At 45.9% G+C, this 22472-nt stretch overlaps 1 protein-coding gene across 2 annotated transcripts; it reads right to left on the reverse strand.

The window, feature by feature from the left end:
• Positions 1-6394: 6394 nt before the first annotated feature.
• srpk1a (SRSF protein kinase 1a) lies at positions 6395-21746 on the reverse strand. Of its 2 annotated transcripts, none has more exons than XM_023796867.2 (16): positions 21591-21746; positions 20961-21015; positions 17267-17385; positions 16926-17034; positions 16194-16281; positions 15964-16051; positions 15488-15594; positions 14335-14500; positions 13899-13924; positions 13570-13801; positions 13163-13483; positions 12956-13062; positions 12411-12518; positions 12177-12246; positions 8042-8134; positions 6395-7779 (listed from the first exon to the last, which is right to left on the reverse strand). In XM_023796867.2, the coding sequence occupies exons 1-16, from the start codon at positions 21733-21735 to the stop codon at positions 7145-7147; spliced, it is 2469 nt and encodes an 822-aa protein (XP_023652635.2). In that variant the 5' UTR covers positions 21736-21746; the 3' UTR covers positions 6395-7144. The 2 variants fall into 2 exon arrangements, with proteins under 2 accessions (XP_023652635.2, XP_023652636.1); XM_023796868.2 differs by lacking the exon at positions 21591-21746 and adding an exon at positions 21337-21396.
• Between the last annotated feature and the right edge of the window lie 726 nt (positions 21747-22472).

Genomic DNA, 22472 nt, shown 5'->3' on the forward strand with positions numbered 1-22472 from the left:
CTGCGCTGATGCAACACGTTGACGCACCCACCACAGGGCAAAACTCCTCGAGATCCCAGCTGGCAGCCCTGCAGGCCGACACACAACCTAGTCCCACCCTCCAGAAATGGCCATCCATCTGCCACAGCCAGGTGTTACATGGGCGTCCCCTCAGCCTGGTCCAGCTGCTCAGGTCCTTAGCAATGAGGATCCTGCGAGCCGGATCACCCTCAGGGAAATGCACCACGTGGCCGTAGTGCCGTAACTGACACTCCCTCACAATGCAGGTAATGTGCCTCATTCGTGACTCCCTGAGCAACTGCTCGTTTGACACAAAGTCACACCAGCAGTTCCCAAGGATTCTCCGAAGAGATACAGTACCGAAGGACTCCAATTTTCGTCTCAGCTCACTGGATAGTATCCAAGTCTCACAGCCATACAGCAAGACAGAGAGCACCAGGAATCTAAAGACTTGGACTTTCAACCACTTACAAAGATACCGGGAGCGTCACACACCCCTTTCCAACGACCTCATGACCCCCCCCATGCTCTCCCTATCTAACTGCTGAATTCACAGGAACAGTCACCAGAGACATGAATGTCACTGCTGAGGTAAGTAAACCTCTTCACAAGGTCGACATTCTCCCCGCAGTCAGTCACAATACTGATGGCTGTGTCTAAGAAGTCATTAAAGGCCTGGATCTTGTTCTGTATGCAGGATACCCACAATCCCAGACACTCAAACCCCTCACTTAGTATCTCGAGAGCCCCAATCAGAGCCTCCATTGACTCTGCTAAGATCACAGCATCGTCAGCAAAGTCAAGATCAGTAAATCTTTCTTCATCAACAGATGCTCCACAGTTGCTGGACCCCACGACCCTGCCCAATACCCAGTCCGTACAAGCACTGAAGAGAGTAGGAGCAAGAACACACCCCTGGCGAAGCCCAGAATCAACTGGGAATAACATGGAGGTTCTCCCTCCACTCTGCACTCACATAACCAGTGTACAGGCCGGCTCTGACATCCAGCAACTTCAGGGGGATCCCGTGAAGTCTCAGGATGTCCCACAGGGCAACTTGGTCAACTGACTTTATGAAAATCAACAAAGGCTGCAAAGAACCTCTGCTGATATTCACGCTTGCACTCGATGAGAACCCTCAGTGCCAGGACATGGTCAATGGTGGACTTCTTAGGCGTAAAACCAGACTGCTCCGGTCGCTGACAGGCGAGCAAATGATCATGGATCCTGTTAAGGATGACCCTAGCAAGGACATAACCTGACAGTGAAGGCAGTGTTATCCCCCTGTAGCTGCTGCAATCCAGGCAATCACCCTTCACTTTCCAGATAGGGACTACAAGTTCAGTTTTCCAGTGAGTTGGGATGACACCCGACTTCCAAACGGAAGCAAAGATTGCCTGCAATGCCAGGAGGACAGCCTTACCACCAGCCTGGAGAAGTTCACCCCGGATACCACAGATCTCTGTGAAATTCCCAACCCCCAGCTGATTCACCACCCAGGCAATCTCAGTGAGATTGGGTGGTTCACAGATTAGTGGAGGATCAGCTTCGAGAACCATGAATCCGGGGATGTCCAACACCTTAGCTGGTGGGTCTGCTTTAAGCAACTGCTAAAAGTACTGTGTCCGCTCCTCCAGCGGGTCACAACTGCAGTGTCATCCATAAGGACCATTCCATCACCCACCCTGACTGCAAGTCTCTCAGGAACAGATTCAGATGTGTGTAATGCTTTTATTCCTCTGTAAGCAGGACGTGGGTCACTAAACCACAGATGGTGTGTCACCTGCTCACAGATCCGTATAACAAATGCCTCATTATCTACACTCAGAGTCCTAACAGCCGTCCTCTGTTCCCAGTACAGACTGGAGTTGCCACCAAGTCTTGCGCTGCGACTCCTCTTGATAATGTCTAGGGTGCACTGCAAGATGAAACACCTCCTTCTGGGAACACTGGCAACACCAACACAACGCACGGCAACCTTCAGGGTCTTATCACGGAAGGTCTCCCACATCACATTAGAGTTGGCAGTCGCACCCAAGTCTGCAAGTTCCTCATACAAACTGCATGCAGACTCATCAGAAACAGCTTGATCTTTGAGTCTGGCTAAGTCCAGCCTCATTCTCCTAGTAGGTGGCAAATTGCTGGATCTAAGCTTAATCTTCAGAGTAGCAACAACAAGTCTGTGGTCAGAATTCACAAACTGGGCACTTCTGTAGACCCTGCAGTTCTGCAGGAGCCTCCAGCGTCTGCCCACGAGGTTGTGATCTATCCCCTTCGCCACACCAGCAGTATTGGAGTACCAAGTCTAACGATGTGGCTCAAGGCGTTGGAACCAGGATCCAGCAACCCACAGCCCCTGACCTTTCGCAAAGTCGAGGAACATGGAGCCACTCTCACCCTGGTCTCCAGATCCTTGGGGACCGTTACAATCCTTATAGCCAGCCCTTTCAGTGCCAGTGGTCACATTGAAGTCACCCATAATCAGAGGAGTGTGACCTTGTGGGCACCCATCAACCACTGAGCGAAGTTGCGAGTAAAATGTCTCCCTCAATGAGACATCACTCACCGCGGTCGGAGCATACACTGAGACAACAGACAAGACACCCAAGGAGTGCCTTAGCCTGAGTCTCATAATATGCTTGTTGAAAGAAGTGACAACAGACACCATCAGGAGGAGCCGATCTGCTTCAGCAACAGCTACTCCCTGAGTGTGGCAGCCATCAGAGCAACCAGACCAAAAGTAGGTATACCCACCTACAGAGCTCTTCAGCAGAGCTACTCCCGTGGAGAGCAGAAGGGTATCATGCCTGTTTATTCCAAGCTGTTGTGAGTTGTTTTACGGAGGCTGGAGTGCCGATCCCACCACCAACCCCCAAATTATTATTTTTTCACTAACATAAAATACATAAATCCCCAGAAACCTGTACCATCCACACAGCATCACGATAGCAACTTTCTGAGCTTGTTTTCTACAGAGCTAACTGCGTTTACCAACATAAAACAAGAGAGTGTTTTAAGCAGCAACCACCAGTTCAAGTCACTCACATAACGCTCTGCAGATAAACATATGTAACTGGAAACTGAGAATCCATTTCCTTCTGCACATCAGAATCTAACATGAGCAATGCAGGGTATTAGATATATACTGTCCCGTAGTCAGCTTATTATATATATTTTACTGATTGCACATTCCATCAGTAAGAGCAGAGTGTGAAAAGTGAATTAGCAGAGCAAAAGTACAGCTGTACATAATATATTGTAATCCACATAACATATTGGGAGACATATCAAAGTTCAAAAGAGGACAAATTGTTAGTGCATATCTTGGTGGCGCATCTGTGACCAGGACAGCAAATCTTTGTGGTGTATTGAGAACCACAGTATCCAGGGCAACGTTGGCATACCACCACGAAGGATGGACCACATCCAACAGGAGTAACTGTGGACACATCAGGAAGTTGTCTGAAAGGAATGTCCAGACACTAACCCAGATTGTATCCAAAAAACGTAAAGCCACAGCTGCCCAACTCACAAAAGGTTTAAATGGGCACCTTGAGTCTCCGGTTTCCACCAAAACTGTTTCTTCGGGAGCTCCAAAGAATCAATATTCATGGTCGGGCTGCGAATGCCAAACGTCGGTTTTGATGGTGCCAGCAGTGCAAATCTTAGGCTGTGGACAATGTGAAATGAGTGTTGTTCTCTGATGAGTCCACCTTCACTATCTTTCTCACATCCAAGAGAGTTAGAGAGGAGAAACCCCAAAGAGGCTTACCACCTAAACTGTTACAAAAACGTACTCTGAGTGCAGCAGATCAGTGATGGTTTGGGCTGCAATATCATGGAATTCTCTAGGCCTACTACTTGTTCTAGAATGCATCACTGCCAAGGACTACGAAACCATTCTGGAGGACCACGTTCACCCAGTGGTTCAAACATTATACCCTGAAGGTAGTGCCATGTATCAGGATGATAATGCACCAATATACACAGCAAGACTTGCGACAGAATGGTTTGATGAATATGAAAGTGAAGTTGAACATCTCCCATGGCTTGCAGTCACCAGATTGGAATATTATTCAGCCACTTTGGAGTGTTTTGGAGGAGTAATGTTTTCTTCCACCAGCATCACATAATGATCTGGCCACTGTTCTGTACAGGAATCTGAACAAAACTCTGGCCACTGTGCAGGACTTGTACTTGTCATTCCTAAGACAAGTTGATAGTGTATTGGCCGCAAAAGGCCCTACACCATCCATTTTCTGAAACCGCTTCTCCTATGCAGGGTCAGGTGAGGTCCAGAGCCTATCCCGGAGACCACCGGTACAAGACAGTAAGGCCCTACACCATACTAATAAATTACTGTGGTCTACAACTAGCCATTTTAGTTTAATTATCCAAACCCTGTATATATGTTTGTTAAAAGCTAGATGAACTAGGCTAGCCACCTTCATGAAATACCAATAAAACTGACATTCAGCCACTCACCATCGATGAAGCATATGTGGAGAGGGTCCCGGTGTTCAGGTTCCTGGGTATTGAATTGGAGGTTGACCTGACCTGGAGTGCTCACACCAAGGAGCTGCTGAAAAAGGCTAAGCAGAGACTGTATTTTCTGAGAATCCTCAGAATGAACCGTCTCCCCAAAAATCTGCTCCTTGTCATTCACCACTGTTCCATGGAGAGCGTACGTGCGGTACGGACTCTGCGTGCGGTACGTCAGCTGCACTTCCTCAGACATGAAGGCTCTCCATAGGGTCATCAGGGCAGCAGAGAAAACAATTGGCTGCCCTCTCCCCACCCTGGAACAGATCTACACCCCCGATGCCGAAAAAAAGCCATGGACATTTTACATGATTCATCACTTCCCGGTCACCGTCTCTTTCAGCTTTTGCCATCAGGAAAGCTGTGAACAATGAAAATCAGGACAAACCACCTAAAAAACAGTTTTTATCCAAAAGCAATCATGGCCTTACACTCTAAACAGAACTGTTCATTTTTATATTTCATAAGTGCAATTTATATATCCAGTGCAATATGTATAATTTTAATATATCCATTTATTACGCAAGCCTCACATTGAGTCGCCTGCACTCTTAATTTCGTTGTCAAGTGACAATGACAATAAAAATTATCTTATCTTATCCTGGGAAAATAGCCAAGTCTGCCACACACAATCCAATCCATTGAGGTGAGCCTGACTATATCTAGTTGACACGTCCAACACCAGTTCGGGCTCCTTTCCCACTAGAGAGGTTACGTTCCATGTACTTAGTGCCAGTTTTGCTAACTGACGATTAGTCTGTCAGGGTCCCTGCCTTCGACTGCCACCTGATCTACATCACAGCCGACCCCCATAACTCCTCCTGCAGGCGGTGGGCCCAAAGAAGGACATGCCCATGTTTTTGCTTCGGGCTAGGCCCGAAGGTCCCGCCCCAGGCCTGGCTGAGTGGGCTGAATTATCTTTTTTGTACTTGAAAATGAAAAGAAAATAATTTAAAAATTTTAAATCCTTGCGCAGAGTGTTGCCCCCATGAACCGACCGTGGATAAGCAGCAGAAAATGGATGGATAATTAAAATTAGGCCTTAATCTTCACCGAGGGAGCAGGGTAGGCCAACTTACGGGGCAACATCCCCTTATGCCCCCCCCCCCCGTACACTCGCTCTCAAACGAGAGGAATTCTGACATTTTAGGTCAGACAACAGAGCAATTAAAAAATATCATCTATCGAGGGATAACGAAGCAATGAAAACCATGTATTTTTTACCCCTAAAAAAGACGAAGGAACAATGAAAAAACATGTTATTACACATTTTACAAGTTTTCTTTAGACTACGATATGGGGGGGAATAATGTACGTAAAATAGAAAATAAAATACACTTAAATGATTTTTATATCTATGGACCAAAAGTTTGTGTATGTGCTAATTATGTATTGTATGTCAGTTAAGCCAACAGTTGTGAAACTTTATTCTAGAAAATTTGTTGAGAATGAAAAATAAAAAAATTCCCACTAGGCTTACTGTTAATCTCACTCATACAGCCTAATGTTCATGTAGACCAATGTGCTTTTCTCATTCAAAAAGGAACCGACAGAACACAAGGAAGAGTCAACAAGAAAACAAGTTACCAAATGTCACTGCACTGTACCATCAGATTCACTTTAAACAGATGTGACAAGATCAAAGAAGACATTAGACCCAACTGTATTGGTTACTGCCAATATGTAGGGTATTCGTCCCAAACACAACAAACCAGTTTGTTACATGTCTATTTGTAAATAATCGTTTCCCCAAGGAACAACATTCACACATGCAGAAACATCCCTGTCCTAATCCTTAAAGTCTGTGAATGCAAATGTAATTTTCTGCACAAACTGCACAAAAACCCAACAATTAAACAGACAACTAGTTTAATACAAAGCTTTAATACAGGCCAGTGAACGGTATGAAAAAATACCAAATTTATTTAACAGTCTAGTGCTTCTTGCAGGCAACTTCCTCACCAGAGCTTTGGGGAAACAAATGCTAAAAGGTAAGACCCTGTGTAAGGTCTCTCTGACCCACCTACAGCAAACACTGTGTCCCATTTAAAAACAGGCCATGAACAACTGGGCCAACTCAGGCCTGTCCAAACTTCACTTATTGGGGTGCACTTCCCAGGATGAGAGGACTTATGAGGGAGACAAAGTCTTTTAAGCATTTTAGGGCTTCTGAAGGTACGTGTGTAACCACACCCTGTTTTTACTATGCTGCAACAGAAAAGCGGGTGACTGGCTGTCTACACTCAGACACTGTGTGTGTCCTCGCCCCCGACCAAGCCCCAGGCTGACTCATTTAAGCTGCACGTCCAACTCGAACACAGGAAAATAATGTAAATGGGAGTGGGTATGCTTTGGGGAGGGGCACGTACCCAGATCTGAGAGGGGGAGTATACCACAACATTTCAAAGGGCACGAGAATCTTCATGAAATGACGAAAAGGGGAAAAAAACTCAAGTAATACCCAGTTAGTGGAAAAACAGAACTAAAACATCTGAACCAGTCAGGAAATCAGGGAGCCCTAGCAGGAAAGGACCTCCCAGCAGCCGCCATAGTGCAGCAGGGTGAGGGAGAAGAGCAGTCTCTGTTCCAAGGTGCCCAAGGGTCAGAGCTCACGGTGGGTGGCCTCCGTCACGGGGGCATCGCTGAAGCTGGGCGTCCCTGCTGGCTCGCTGGGTGTCACGGGGGCATCGCTGAAGCTGGGCGTCCCTGCTGGCTCGCTGGGTGTCAGAGGGGCATCGCTGAAGCTGGGCATCCCTGCTGGCTTGCTGGGTGTCAGAGGGGCATCGCTGAGGCTGGGCGTCCCTGCTGGCTCGCTGGGTGTCAGAGGGGCATCGCTGAAGCTGGGCATCCCTGCTGGCTCGCTGGGTGTCAGAGGGGCATCGCTGAGGCTGGGCATCCCTGCTGGCTCGCTGGGTGTCAGGGAAGCATCACTGGGGGTGAGGAAGGGGGTCTCCATCGAATCGCTGGAGCTCAAGGCCAGTTCGCCAAGGGTCATGGCAGAGGTGACCAGGGGGTCACTGGCTGTCTGGTGAGGGATCTCCCCCCTGCCATCAGTCATGGAGAGCCACGGGTGCCGTAGGCATTCGGCAGCCATGGCCCTCTTCTCAGGCACCAGCTCAAGCATGGGTAGCAGAAAGCTGGTGAAGGCTTGGGCCTCAGCCGGGACCCATTCATACTTATCGACCAGCACATCCTGCAGGCCCCAAGGCTTCAGGTTAGTGATGTGTCGCAGGTCCCCTGGTTGGGAGGGAGGGGGGTTACAATCTAGCCTGGCAGAACTCTCAAAAATCCAGTTCTGGAAAACATACCCATATGTGTGTGTGGCATCTATAAAAGCAGTGAACTATTGAGTAGAATACCAAACTGAGCATCTCACAAGCCAGCAGACACACTGGTATACTAACCTGTACACATCATTTACTGCAGAATGTCTAACTTCTGCTGCTAGAGACAGCTTTTGCATCTTAATACACAGCCCCAGTACCCCCCCCCCACTTACCTTTTTTGGTGAAGAAATCCTTGGAGTATTTGCCAGCAGTGATGAGCTTGCGAGGTAGCCTTCCCAGCAGCTCGATGATCAATGCGATGTGGTCTGCATATCAGACGCGCACGGAAAACGAGGAGAACGGGATAGGGAGGAGGAGAAAAAGGAGACATGGTTGTCAAAAACAATATTCCAATAAAGGCCTGTGCTGGGAGGTGCAGACACACAGGGGACTCCCCACAAGACAGCTAGACAGGGGCACAGCAGACAGGCTACAGGCAGGGCCAGAGTGAGACTGAGTCAGCCCTGCAATGTCACACCTCAGGCAGGGTGCGGAGACCCACCCCTTCCAGCCTCCATCACCAGCCCAGCAGCAGGAATCCCCCAGCCTGGCCAGAGCATGTGAGCGGAGTGGAGTGGTGAGAATTTCCGCGCCTCGCTCACGAGGCTGTTGGCTCCGCCTGCTCCTCCGCTCTAATTCGCTCCGCTCAACACCGCTCCTCGCTCCACTAAAATTTCCTCCCTCTCCAGTCAAATCGCTCCATGCTCGCTCCAATTTAAAAGAGGGACAAATAATCTGCATGCCTAACAAATATCACCATAAACCGATGCCTTATATCATAAAGAAATGTGAGCAACGGCACTCAGAACAGAAAATATTTATTTTTAAACAACATATAGGCAACAATGGACAGGTTTGGCAATGGCATTCCACACAAAATAGGCTTAAAAATAAAGGAATCAGTGGGCTTAATAGCCTAAAGAATATACAGGCTAAGCGCATCCACGTTTTAAATTCCTCAGTTATTTTCTGTTGATGCTGCTACTGCGTCTCTCTCTATAAAATAAAATTTCACTGACAGCGTTACGTGAATTTTAAAAATCCTATTAGACCTAATTTGAATGACAAACTAATTTATTTGATTACCAAATTATAGGCTTTTATACTTTTATTTACTTTATAGACTTGATATGCTACAACCATATAAAACTTGCTCACGTTTTGCTCTGGCCTCCGCGTGTTCACTTAACACACTCATCTTTCCGAGAAAGGTCTTTTTAGATTCCAAAGCGGATCTAAATCTTGATAATTGCTTAGATGAATTCTGGGAAGATCTGCGCACGCCTCGTAGTGTGAGCGGTATTGGAGCGAAATTGGAGCGAGACAGAGCGACCGCTCCAGCCTTAATTAAAAAACCGCTCCGCGCTCTGACCAAATTTCGCCCGCTCCGCTCCTCGCTCACGCTCCGCTCCACTCCGCTCACATGCTCTGAGCCTGGCACTGCGGAGAGTGTGCTTAAACATGCATGGTCAAAGCTCATGCTGGTGTTTGTCCGGCAAAAACTTAACAGGCAACGGTGTGTTTTCTGCTTCTTGAGTGTCGCTAGCCACAAATTATGTTCATAAAATATAACTATAATTCAGATTAATGCCATGCCATTATGTGCTTGTTCTCTTGCCTAATAAAAGTTTAATTAATAATAGTTAACTGAGATTTAAATCACAATTTATTACTTGCTAATCAGGAGTTCAGCTTCAATGACAAATCGAAAACATCAAAACACCACCCAAAGTCACACATCACGGAAGTGAGGACGAGGTTCACTGATCTAAAATGAAGAGCTATCCTAGAGACACAGCAATACAACAATGGGGAAAGACCTGGAAGGATTCAAACCCTGATGATGTTATTCATAACACCATGTGGGTTGAGCACAAATAGGTATTGACGTTGGTTTGCTGGAGAATCTGCAACACACACTTTCCAAGGTAGAAGCATATTTTGCTGGGTTAAACCTGAATTTCTATAACCAGTTCAAGTCAAGAACATGGGATACATGCTTTGAGATTAAGACAAGTATTTGTGCATACCTATAGAGAGGTTTTAGCCAAAGAAAAAACTGGACACGTTTGGGTATTGTAGATTTTGCTTTCAGGTATTGCACCCCTCAATGACACCAAAATCATTTAAGAGGTGGAAAATAAAGTCAATTCAGACAAAAAAAGAAAAAAAAAATCCCTGTAACAGACCTGCAAAACCAGATTCCAAGAGGAACAAAGACCTGAAAGGTCCACAAATTTGAAGATACAGTAAAACCTTGGATTGCGAGTAACTTGCTCTGTGAGTGTGTTGCAAGACGAGCAATTTTTTTTTAATGCATTTTAACTTGATAAACGAGCGAGGTCCTGCAATATGAGTACTACGTATATGCTTTGTTAGCGTCACGTAATCACAACTGAGCCGATGGTTCTTCTCTCTCTCGCTGCGGGATTGTGGGTAATCATTCCCCATGCTCGATCCCATTTGGCGTGCCTCACTCGTATAGTCAGAATTTAGTAGAAAAGCACCACCCGAATAAGGTTATAGCAGTGCGAGTGACGAATCTGTACAATGACAATGCAATGTCCACATTTCCATGAAATCGAAAAGGAGGCCGTTATAGTGAAAGTCGTCCTGCAAAATAACCCTCCTCTTCTCCTCTCGTCTCCCTCACACCTTCCATGATTCTTTTCAAAGGTAAAGTGCAGGTTAATTTGTTTAATGTATTTTTACTTTATATTTTGTATTAATCATTTTTATATGAATATTTTTGGGTTGTGGAATGAATCATCTGAGTTTACATTATTTCTAATGGGAAAATTCACTTTGATATTCGAGCACGTTTCCGGAACGAATTATGCTCACAAACCAAGGTACCACTGTACAAGAAGGGAACAATGGGCCCGGACACAGTGACTCCTGTCTCCTTCCAAAGACAAAGGGAGGGTACAATGGGCCCGGAGACAGTGACTCCTGTCTCCTTCCAAAGACAAAGGGAGGGTACAATGGGCCCGGAGACAATGACTCCCACCTCCTTCCAAAGACAAAGGGAGGGAACAATGGGCCCAGAGACAGTGACTCCCGCCTCCTTCCAAAGACAAAGGCAGGGTACAATGGGCCCGGAGACAGTGACTCCCGCCTCCTTCCAAAAGACAAAGGGAGGGTACAATGGGCCCGGGGACAATGACTCCCGCCTCATTCCAAAGACAAAGGGAGGGTACAATGGGCCCGGAGACAATGACTCCCGCCTCCTTCCAAAGACAAAGGGACGGTACAATGGGCCCGGGGACAATGACTCCCGCCTTCGTCCAAAGACAAAGGGACGGTACAATGGGCCCGGGGACAATGACTCCCGCCTCCTTCCAAAGACAAAGGGATGGTACAATGGGCCCGGGGACAATGACTCCCGCCTCCTTCCAAAGACAAAGGGACGGTCAATGGGCCCGGGGACAATGACTCCCGCCTCCTTCCAAAGACAAAGGGAGGGTATAATGGGCCCGGAGACAATGACTCCCGCCTCCTTCCAAAGACAAAGGGAGGGTACAATGGGCCCGGAGACAATGACTCCCGCCTCCTTCCAAAGACAAAGGGAGGGTACAATGGGCCCGGAGACAATGACTCCTGCCTCCTTCCAAAGACAAAGGGACGGTACAATGGGCCCGGAGACAATGACTCCCGTCTCCTTCCAAAGACAAAGGGAGGGTACAATGGGCCCGGGGACAATGACTCCCGCCTCCTTCCAAAGACAAAGGGAGGGTACAATGGGCCCGGAGACAATGACTCCCGCCTCCTTCCAAAGACAAAGGGACGGTACAATGGGCCCGGAGACAATGACTCCAGCCTCCTTCCAAACGCATTCTTGTGCATGCAGCACTTTAGTCCAGCACAATGCCTCATACCGCATGTGCGTAGAGGTGGGCTGGGGGAACTAAGCCATGCCAAATGGATCGAAGTCTAGGAGAACCACTATCATATCCCAGAGAACATGGATTTGAAGAACTGTGCAAGTTCTCCAAAGCCAGTGATCAATAACAAAATAATTTGTCTACTTATTCTCATTTTTTTCAACCAATCCATTTACAGTAATCTCACTTTTCATACAATCATTTAAAGAGATGCATTTTATATTAAAGTACTTATGGGTTAATGTCCATTGCGTTCCTGAACTGAAAGCCACCAACCATCTGCTCACTCATCATTTCCCAGGATTTTTTGGTCCAGCAGGACCTTTTGTTTCACCACATCAGGGTAGATTCCTCATCTACGGCTCATCTACTTGGTCACATACAAAACACCGCACCACGCTGCAGAATCTCTTAGGTACATCACCTTCATCTCTTGAGTAATCCTCCCCAGAATGTGGCTCAAACAGGTAATCCCCCGTGGCCAGCTCGAACGCCTGTGGCAGAGGCAAACACACAATCATGCCCATCAGGGACACCGCTCAGTCCACAGACGTTATGGAAAAGGTCTGCCTGACATTACAGCTTAATTCTACCTTGGATAGAAGTACACACTTTAGCCTGAGTGTGGCACCACACAAACAGACCAGCCCAACCCTACCATGCAGGCCGTGCTCCAAACGTCCGCCGGCGTGCTGTAGCCCGCGCCGATAAGCACCTCCAGAGAGCGGTACTGTCGTGTCTGGATGTCCTCTGTGAAGTGTTTGTGCTGTGGAAACAAAATGCAATTAAAACATCCTTTAGGCAAGGGATCAACGCAGAGTCCAAGAAAAACATTTATACTGAAAACTGAGACAAAAGGACATTCTTGTGACTCTTCCTCATGACTTACAGTAAGAGCCCAATGGGTTGACGGGCATTGGAGCAAGAGCCCCGATGGGCAGAGGGACACTGGAGCAAGAGCCCCGATCGGCTGACGGGCATTGGAGCAAGAGCCCCGATGGGCAGAGGGACACTGGAGCAAGAGCCCCGATCGGCTGACGGGCATTGGAGCAAGAGCCCCGATGGGCAGAGGGACACTGGAGCAAGAGCCCCGATCGGCTGACGGGCATTGGAGCAAGAGCCCTGATGGGCAGAGGGACACTGGAGCAAGAGCCCCGATCGGCTGACGGGCATTGGAGCAAGAGCCCTGATGGAGCCACTCACCACCCAGCAGGCGTTGCCCAAGTCTGCAATCTTCACCTGGATCTTGCCTGCGTTGCTCACTTCCAGAGGGTTCACCAGCAGCTGCCCAGCTGCCAGCTTAGCTCCGTCTGTAAGGGAGCCACACAGAGAGTTGATGTTGCAGCTTCCGTCCAAATCACAGAGTGACCATCTCTGACAGCAGGAGGGCAACAGGGGCCCCACACTCACCGCTCCTCAGGCAGTCCTGTGGGCGCTCCGCCATCAGCTCCTGCACTTCCTTCCCTTCCCCCGGCAGCCCGTTCGACTCTGAACAGCCACTACTGTCACTGACTGTGGTGACGCTGCAGCTGTCATTGGAGCCGCGTCCACTGTTAAAGGCCCGATAGGAGTTGTGGGGGTGTTGGGCCTCCTGCTGCGGGCTCAGAGCTCGGTGTCGGGGGTCGTCCTGCTCCTCAGCCTCCATCTGCACCTCAGGGCCGGTGCAGGGAGCGTGGCCATTACAGTTAGTGTCCCCTGCATCATCTGGCTCCCAGCTCTCCACTCTGTCCTCTGGGTTGGATACGGTCAGAAAACGGTCAGTCAGCACAGGCCACGCTTCCTCCCCGCACACACGGCATTTTAATGAGATACTGAACCTTCTGCTGCCTCGCATGCAATGTCTTGCAGAGCAGCCTCCTTGAGGGGGGTGCAGGGGGGGCGTTCGGGGCGTTCGGGCTCCTCATCCTCCTCCTCCTCCTCCTCCTCAGCAGCATCCCCCGCGGTCCGCTCCAGCTCCTCTAGCTCCATCATGCGCTTCTCCAGCAGTTCTGCCTGTCGCTTCTGCTTCTTCTTCAGCTTCTTCTTCTTGTTCTTGGACATCTTCATTGCCTAGGGGACCGGCGGGACAGAGGCAGCTTTTAGCCTCAGAAAGGCAGGAAACTAATTAAAAAAAATATATATATCAGAAATCAGAAAAACAGCTTACCTGTTTGGGTGGTGGGGCCGTACTCACTGCAATGGAGAAACAGAGAATGAACAGAATGTGCATGGTGGTAAGGACGCAAAGGACAAGACTAACAATCAATACAAGGTACAGGCCTTCCTCCTCTATGAATGAGGAAAGCATGGGTCAGAGCATCCCTGGAGTAGTTCTGGTTAAGTGCCTTGCTCAAGGCCCAAAGGTGATATGATTACTCTGCCTGCTGGGTGGGATTCACCTCACAATCTCCCAAATGGAAATAAGCACATCCCTAAATGACTGAGCTACAAACCGTCCATGGCTGCATCAAACACTTTATCAATTTTCAGTTCAATAAATGATAGTGTCACCAACAACACCACCATGACTTAAATCAGTCAAGGCTTAAAGGTGACAGCTGACGGATCACAGGGAGTATAGAGAAAGGGGAGGGGGGGGGTACCTGCAGAGCCGGAAGGGGGAGGAGCTCCAGAACGCTGCCACTCTGTGGCCTCGGCCGCCAGCCTCCTGACATAGGGCTCGGTGACACTCATTAAGATGTTCTCTGGCTTGATGTCTGTATGGATGATCTTACACTTTGAATGTAGGTAGTCCAGGCCCTGGAGAACCTGCAAATCCAGCAAACACAGTGTTCACCAGCAGCAATAGATGGGATGATGTATGTGTCCCCGTGAACCAAGACCACATGTGGGGAAGGCTGCGTGCTTATCAAGGGGATTGAGACAGCTTACATACAGTCGCATCTGGCACGGTAACATGGCATATGTGCAATAATCACCAGGGCTTTAGATGATGGGTGCAAACATTTGTCTAGGTACCAGCTTTTTTTTGCCTTGAATTATTAACAAGAGGCGTATCATGAAGCTCAAAAGTTAGTCAGCAGTATAAATTCAGCATATACTTGTGTTCATTAAATTCATTTAGCTGAGTGTGCCACATGCTACTGTTTGGTAAATCAGGGAAGCGACAGGCACTGAAGTGGCGGAGAAGAAAGTGACGGCCCTCGTCTGAAGCCCAGGTGGTTTTTGTGCATGCGCCATATAACCGCGATGTGTTATTGTGCAGCCCTAGCTATTAGTATAACAATTTGGTGATTGTAAACATAATCACACCCTATCATTTCAGTGTGTTTTTACATGTGAATTTTAGAATATCATGATAAATACCAATGTTGTTAAAATCTCTTAAAATATATTTTCAGGGCATATCGCTGTGCTGTAGTCTGCCCAATCCCTAACCAGGCTCAGAGTTCCATTTTGTCCTGTGCAAAATTTCTACTGGAATTATGGACCAAAAACTGACTGAACATCCAAAATCACTCGGGATCTACCACCTTCCACAAAACATAAGCAAACCGGTGAAGAGTTAAGTAGGCATGAGAGATACTGCGCACTTTTAACGACTTGGCTGTCCCCGTACTGTGCCTCTGATAATTGTTTTTTACAGTTAATCCTGATGTCGATACTCACCGTGTCATAGTAGGTCCTGCTCGATAAATAGTAATATGTTCAATGAAAAGGAAGCCAAACTATTGTTTCCCTGCTTTAAACCAAGGATGCACAGGTATTTGTGCACAAGCACACAGAGAAAGTCACCTGACGGATGATGCTCTTCACACAGGGCAGCGGTAGGCCCTGGTAGTTGGACTTGATGATCCACTTGAGAAGGTGGTGACCCAGAACCTCAAACACCATGCAGACATCTCAGAACACGACCATTAAGGGTAAACACAATGATACAAACTGTTTGGCACAAATCACTGACATCAAGGTTGTCCTTAGCATCAAAAGACAGCTTCAACACTAGTATTTAATACATCTTAGCTACGATATCTTGGTTCTCCAGCCTATCACAGGAAGCCATTTTAAATTACACACTAGGATTATGGCTTAGTAAGACACGGTGACCACCCCATGTGCTACACTGAAATATAATGCAGCAAATCAGATCAGCTCTGTAAAACCAGCACTGTTAACTGGACTCCCCAGATAGTCTGCATTTCAGTGGTTGGAACATAAGGTCTGAATCAATACGTTTCCTCCTGGAAAAAAAAATTGGCTAAGCAGGATACGAGTTCCATTGCTCCCAGAGATCTTGAAGTCGTCCAGTAGCTGGACCACCTTCTCCCGGTTGGGATCATCAGGGTCTGTGTTCCTGACCTGGCAAAAGTATAAGGAAGACAAAGAGTAATTTATGCAAAAGCAGACAAGAACATTATAAAGGCAGCTGGATAGGGTCAGTCACATTTTGGCCTCGCCACCATCTGCCCATAGCCACAGACTCAGAAAAGCTGGGACTCACTGATCGCAGCAGCTTGATTTCATCCAGGGCTGTTTCAGTGTAGTGTTCGGCACTCTTCACCACCTTCAAGGCTACAAATCGCTTCCCTCTGGAGAAGGTGCAAACACAATGCCTCAGGCCGAAGCCCCTCTCAGACATGCACTGTCACCTTTTCTAGCCATTACCCAGAAAAGCAGCATGTGTGAACACAAATGTCCAAATTAGTCATACCAGAATCTACCGATAGCTTCCTAGTACAAATAATTTCCGATTGACTGCCTTGTGTGAATGGTGCGGAGAAAATTCTGGAGAATTTACCAAAAGTGATTAGGTGTGTTAGTGACATTGCTATCATGCAACTGGCAAGAAAACTGAAGTATAAGGACATCTGAGGGTGAAGAAGAAGAGTCATTTGCATGAAGACCCCAACGAACATGGCTAACTGGAGAGAAGACGAGATTCGGGAACTTCTGTCAGGAGTAGTGTAAACAAAACCATTTCCGTAGCATTCTTTTTGCATCATGTCCTGCCTCCTGCATTCTCTACCGAAGCACCACCCTCCTCTAAACTAACTGGAGTATTTCTAGTAGATGTGAACGTAACTGACAGTGTCCGGTTGTGTGCTACATTTGTGGATGGACACAAATGTGAATGTCCGGACCTGATTCTCCAGACAATGTCCATAGTTCATGTGTGAGGATGGGTCAGATGGCAGGATGATAAGAGGGCAGCAGGCATCTTTCAGCTACTCACTGAATGTCCCAGCAGAGCCACACAGTGGAAAAGTGGCCCCAGCCCAGCTTGCGGATGACGTGGTACCGTCCATTGAACAGATCCCCAACCTTGACGTGATGGTAGCCACCTACACAGAGAAGTAGGTTTGAAGGTTAAGATGAGGCTGACAGCTTCCACAGCCTGAACTTCAAATGCAGTGATGGAACCACATCTAGTACAGGAAAAAGTGACATCCTAACCAGATTACAGTTTGAAATGCACAGTAGTACAAGCTGCAAGAAAAACCAGAAAGCAGAACACCCTGAGCTCCGCCCCTGGGGTTCTTAAAAACATCATGGTGAATATGTCAAAGGCTTCACCTTTGCAATAATCACTGGGGTCCTCCTGCTCCTCGTCATCGGACCCCAGGATCTCTTCTTCCGGCTCCGGAGGAGGTGACTCCACTTGCTGAGAGACCCCCCTAGAGTGTAGTTCTGACCTGCAGGGAAACAGAGGAAAGAGGCAGACCTCAGAAGGCCACAAGCCACTAATGACAAATAGTGCATTTATGGTCATTCAAATGACAGTATAGGAATATGACTTTTTTGAAGGAACCAACTAACTATGCTTATTATAGATAGACAGCAGGAAAAGCAACAAGATGCCCAGCAGCATGATTCTCTAGCAATGCACGTCGTTAAGAGCCATTTTCTTGTTTGTTCCTCTAAGGCAGCTGAAAATATTCTGAAAGTCCATTACAGCTAATTACCTGAACTCTCTCAGAATCAAAGCAAAATATCATGAAATACCGTGGTGGGGGGGGGGGGGGCTTCAATTTAGATTTTAATATTATTTGTAATTTAAAAAGCCCTCCTAAGCAAATTGGCCATTTTACATCCATAACAACCAGCATTCAATGAATTTCACACATTACATAAGACCATAAAATGAGTCAACAAACACAAAATAAAGCAGACATGAACCAAAACCAGTGGTAAAAGCAATTAAAAATTAATTCTACAGCAATTGAATTGAACTTGATCTATAATAAGAACTATAATGAACTTGAAGAATAATGAACTTGAGATGGTGGAATTGGTACAGGATTGCTTTTTTCCTCAGTTTGTTAAATCCCCTATCAGAGGAGAAGCCATTCTCGATCTTGTGTTTTCAAATAACCAGGATAGGATTGGAAAATTTGGGTTTTTAGATCCACTCAGTAGAGATCATAACATGGTTAAATTCAAGGTTAATTTTAGTGTCTGAAAAGCAAAGTACAAAACAAAAAACATACAATGTTAGGAAGGCTAACTTCACTGGTATGAGACTGAAACTAGACAGTGTAAACTGGATGGAGTTAAATAACAAGAGGAAAAGGGATTTGTTCCATAAATGGGAAATAACTAGTGACGTTGCAATAAAGCAGGAGTATCTAAGAGTTAAACAATAGTATTAGACTTGCTAAGAGGAATGTTGAAAGGACAACTGCATCAGAGGCTAAGGATAACGTTAAAAAGTTTCCTCCAATATTTGAACTCCGAAAGAGCTCTAAAAGCTGAAGTCACTCATCTGCAGGATACTAAGGTATAATAGTAAGATTATACAATTCCCTGGTAAGACCCCACCTAGAATACTGTGTGCAGGTTTGGTCGCCATACCTTAAGAAGGACATTGCTGCCTTTGAAAGGGTTCAACGTAGAATGATTCCTGGTCTTAGAGGAATGTCTTATGAGGAGAGGTTAGCTGAGCTGAATCTGTTCAGCCTTGAGCAAAGGAGACTAAGGGGGCACATTATCCAGGTCTATAAGATTCTAATGGGTCTGGATGCTGTTCAGCCAAATGGCTACTTCAATATTAGTTTAAATACTAGAACTCATGGCTATAGGTCAAAATTAGTGGGAGAAGATTTTAAAATGAATTTGAGAAATCACTTCTTTACACAGCATACAGTTAGAGTGTGGAATAGTCTCCCTGTTAGTGTAGTGCAAGCTAAAACCTTGGGTTCCTTTAAATCAGCGCTAGATAAGATTTTAACAACTCTGAGCTATTAGTTGAATGCTCCCTAAATGATCCTGATGAGAAGAATGGCTCGGCTTCCTCTCGTTTGTAAATGACTTATGTTCATTTTGGACCCAGTTCTCCCATGACTAATTATAAAAGTGGTATGATAGCCAATTAGAATGCAAGACCTAATTCTACTTAAAAATAAAAGTAAGCAAAATGACAAGGCAATTCCAACTGATTAGCTCTCCTCCCCAGTATGGACAAAAATGTTGTTACATCTTCTATTAAACAAACTTTAAACAACTAACGTAACCCAAAATAGCAAAGAGTTTTTCTGGATTGTTATAGAAAAGCACAAGAAAAATCTCATTGTGACAGTAAAAAGGAAGCGAAATCCAAGACGTAAATATGGGGAAAGTGAGCGGAACAATAAATATCATCATAGCTGAAGTTCAATGGGCATTTTAACGCAATGCAATTCAGAACGAGGAGGGTGAGCATTGTGTGAGCAAAATTAGAATTCGTACTAGCCTTCTCATAAGAAATTCCACATCAGCATGTAAGAAATGGATTTCAGTGGCAGATTTAAGTTCTAGGAACAAATGTGAGATCCTGGCAACAATCTATTGAAGCTAAGCTACATAGGTTGTTTCCAAACTGGTTCCAAACTGATGCTACCATGTCTAGCCACATATGCAATAGCATCCACCAAGCCAGAATACAAAGAGCTTATTCTCTCCCAGGTTCCCTTTTTATTGGACATATACAGGAAAAGGCTGCATGACCTCGGAAGACAAAATACTACTCTCAGGAGGGGGGGGGGATGCAAAAAAAAAATACTGTCCACTACCCACTAGCCCCCCACCCCCATTACCCACACCCCACCCTAATGCACACGCCCCTCATAGAGGGGCCAGCATTCCCTCACACTGCTGAAGTAAAATGTGAGCCAAAGTGTAACCTGGCTTATAAACGAAAGCCTATTACATTTATGTCCTCCTCTCCCACCACTCCAGAATTCACTACCTACATAGACAGGACAGGGACTCATTTCTTATGGTTCTTGCAAAAAAAAGAAAAAAACTGTATCTTTGTCATTGAGCAGCCCTGCAGTGAAGGCAGGGGGTATTTTAGACCCATGAGCCAATCTATTTAAAGATCTTGTAAGACCAGAGTCACGTTTGTTGGGCCAGGCAGTAAGGTGGGGAGTAGGATCCATGCAAATTAAATATAGCAGTGAGCCATCAACCATGTGTGTGAAATGACGGGAGACTCCTGAACTGATGTTAAATCACCAGGGACCACCGACACCTCAGGGTAACAGCATCGCTGTCAGACAACAGGTGGAGGGAAAGCAGGGCTCAAATCTACGGGCCATAGTGCATGCATCTGTCTAGCAGGGAATCACCATATTAAAGCCACTAACGTGACAAGAGTGGCTTCTGTCGGTCCTAGGCACATGGAACACAAATAGCTATACACTAATCAGCAATCGTTGCAATAATAATAATCAGATGCTCTCATTCATCAAAACAACTAAATCAACAAGATCAACAACTACACGTGGGCCGGAAATGTCTGCATAGTATTTATACAGCAGGCCGTCACAGCTTCCCGTAAATCAGAGAGCCTATAACCTGGCACAGTATGAGAAGCGTGAGAAACGAAACACCGTCCAAAAGGGCGGAAATAAGGTGGGGAACGGAAATAACCGCCGCTTCAGAGTGGACTCACTATTAAGGCAAACTTCCACGAAGATTACTAACCGAGCCGGCCTCAAAAGACAAGTCATTCTCTTAGCTCCCAACAAGTATTCCTGTTAACGTCAGACCTATGAGCCGCCGAAATCAACACATTATAAGTATATACCACAAACTAAAGTGAAAGTCGAAACTAGTTTCGATGTAGCCGTTATGGAAGGTGACCAGCAGCCCGTGGCCGGTCCTGTAGGGGGAATCCAGCCGGAATCCAGCCGGCATCAGCCTCCTCGTTGCGGCGACGCGTCAGCGGCCTAGTCCGGCACACCGGGTCACCCGTTAGCCGGGAAGCGCAGCGGTACAAAACACTTACTTTTTACTGGGTTTCTTCGCCTTGCCACGCTTCTTCCTCGCTTGCAGCGCTAGGACTGTCATGTAACGAAAAGCCACAAATAAACGAAACTTTAATCCGCATCCACGGTCCGCTCGTATTTTTAAACTCCGTTTGTTTAAACTTCCGCAATGAACATAAATGACATTTTGTTTCTGAATCATATTTCTTCCTTCTATCCATCCGTGTGACAACTACATGATACGGTTTAGTTTATAAAACTAATGTCTACGATTTACAGATATACGTGTGTTTGTATATAGTCTTATCAAATCAAAATCCAAGAAAGTAGCTCCAGGAACCATATAGACGAAACAACTAATGACCTAAAGGACAACTATACTTAATTTCCACATACATTTGCGAACAATATCAGGATAACTTATTATACACATATCGTGCACTTTTCCTGTAGGCTGATTGACCACGAGCTTCCGATTTGGCTTTCCATGGCAGTCAACCGTGTATATTTGTGCAAAAGGCATACAGTTACATATTCAACTGGTTACGTACAATAGCTTAAACTTACATCTATAAAATACAGCAAAAATAATTAGTTCTTATTGAGAATCCTAACGATCGGATGATCAATATATATATAATAAAAATTACCTTTCCTCTCCATGTTGGACTGGCGGTTCTCGTCTTGCGCATGCGCGAATCGGGAATCGTTCACAAACAACGCGACTCTTTGTCCACGCCTCGCTGGGTTATAGATCCGCCTCGACTCTCCGGTACATTTTAAATAGCTAATCATATTCGCTGTTAATTTAAACGAATTAAGAAAAATTAAACATTGCAAAACAAGGACAGAAAGCAAAATTTATTTTCGTACCTATTTTGAACAATCTGCACATCAAACCTAAAAGTAGCATTTTTAGTACTATTAGGGCAAGTCGTGAGCTGAAATTGTTTTATTTTATATATTTCCTTTTTGTTTAAATGTTTTTTTAACAACTTCTCTAAATTAGTAACTGTTTAAGAGGGCTACAGAAAAGGAGATTTTCCAGACATGTAATGAACGCCATGCGCCATCTAGTGGTTGTCTTTAGAAAAGTTTAGATAGACAAAAGGCTTGTAATGGCCAAGTAGACAACCAAACAAGATAATGAAACGTTTCATTTGCAATATACCTATTACGTCTGCATTGACAGTTTTCATAAACACCAAATACGAAAGTGTGATTCCGTTTATTTTAAAGACAAAAAGTAAATTATTCTCAGAATATTTTGTTATCTAAGGTGTAAGATATTTACCCATGGTCTTGATGTGTTTTTCTAATTGCAATACTCAGATTAATGAAATGGTTTAGGCAACAGACTTCTCAAGAGATTGACACATGGAGAATGCATCGAGAGCCTATGTTTAATACTCCATGGATATGTCTATCGACAGCTGCTAGAAAAATGTGAACCCTTTGGAATCACCTGGCTTTCTACATTAGAAAGTTCCAATAATGAACACTCTTGTATATATTGAACACATCATTCAAAC

Source organism: Paramormyrops kingsleyae, chromosome 6 (genome assembly GCF_048594095.1).
Source record: "Paramormyrops kingsleyae isolate MSU_618 chromosome 6, PKINGS_0.4, whole genome shotgun sequence".
In the NCBI taxonomy this organism is placed as follows: Eukaryota; Metazoa; Chordata; class Actinopteri; order Osteoglossiformes; family Mormyridae; genus Paramormyrops; species Paramormyrops kingsleyae.

Bases quoted from the DNA above. Each gene is read 5' to 3' on its own strand.
- srpk1a (XM_023796867.2), bottom strand. From the start codon at position 21,735: ATGATTAGCTATTTAAAATGTACCGGAGAGTCGAGGCGGATCTATAAC. The intron at 17,386-20,960 runs GTAAGTGTTTTG...GTTTCCCTGCAG, and splicing joins GCGAAGAAACCCAGTAAAAA to GTCAGAACTACACTCTAGGG. The intron at 7,780-8,041 runs GTAAGTGGGGGG...CCTCCCAACCAG, and splicing joins GGATTTCTTCACCAAAAAAG to GGGACCTGCGACACATCACT.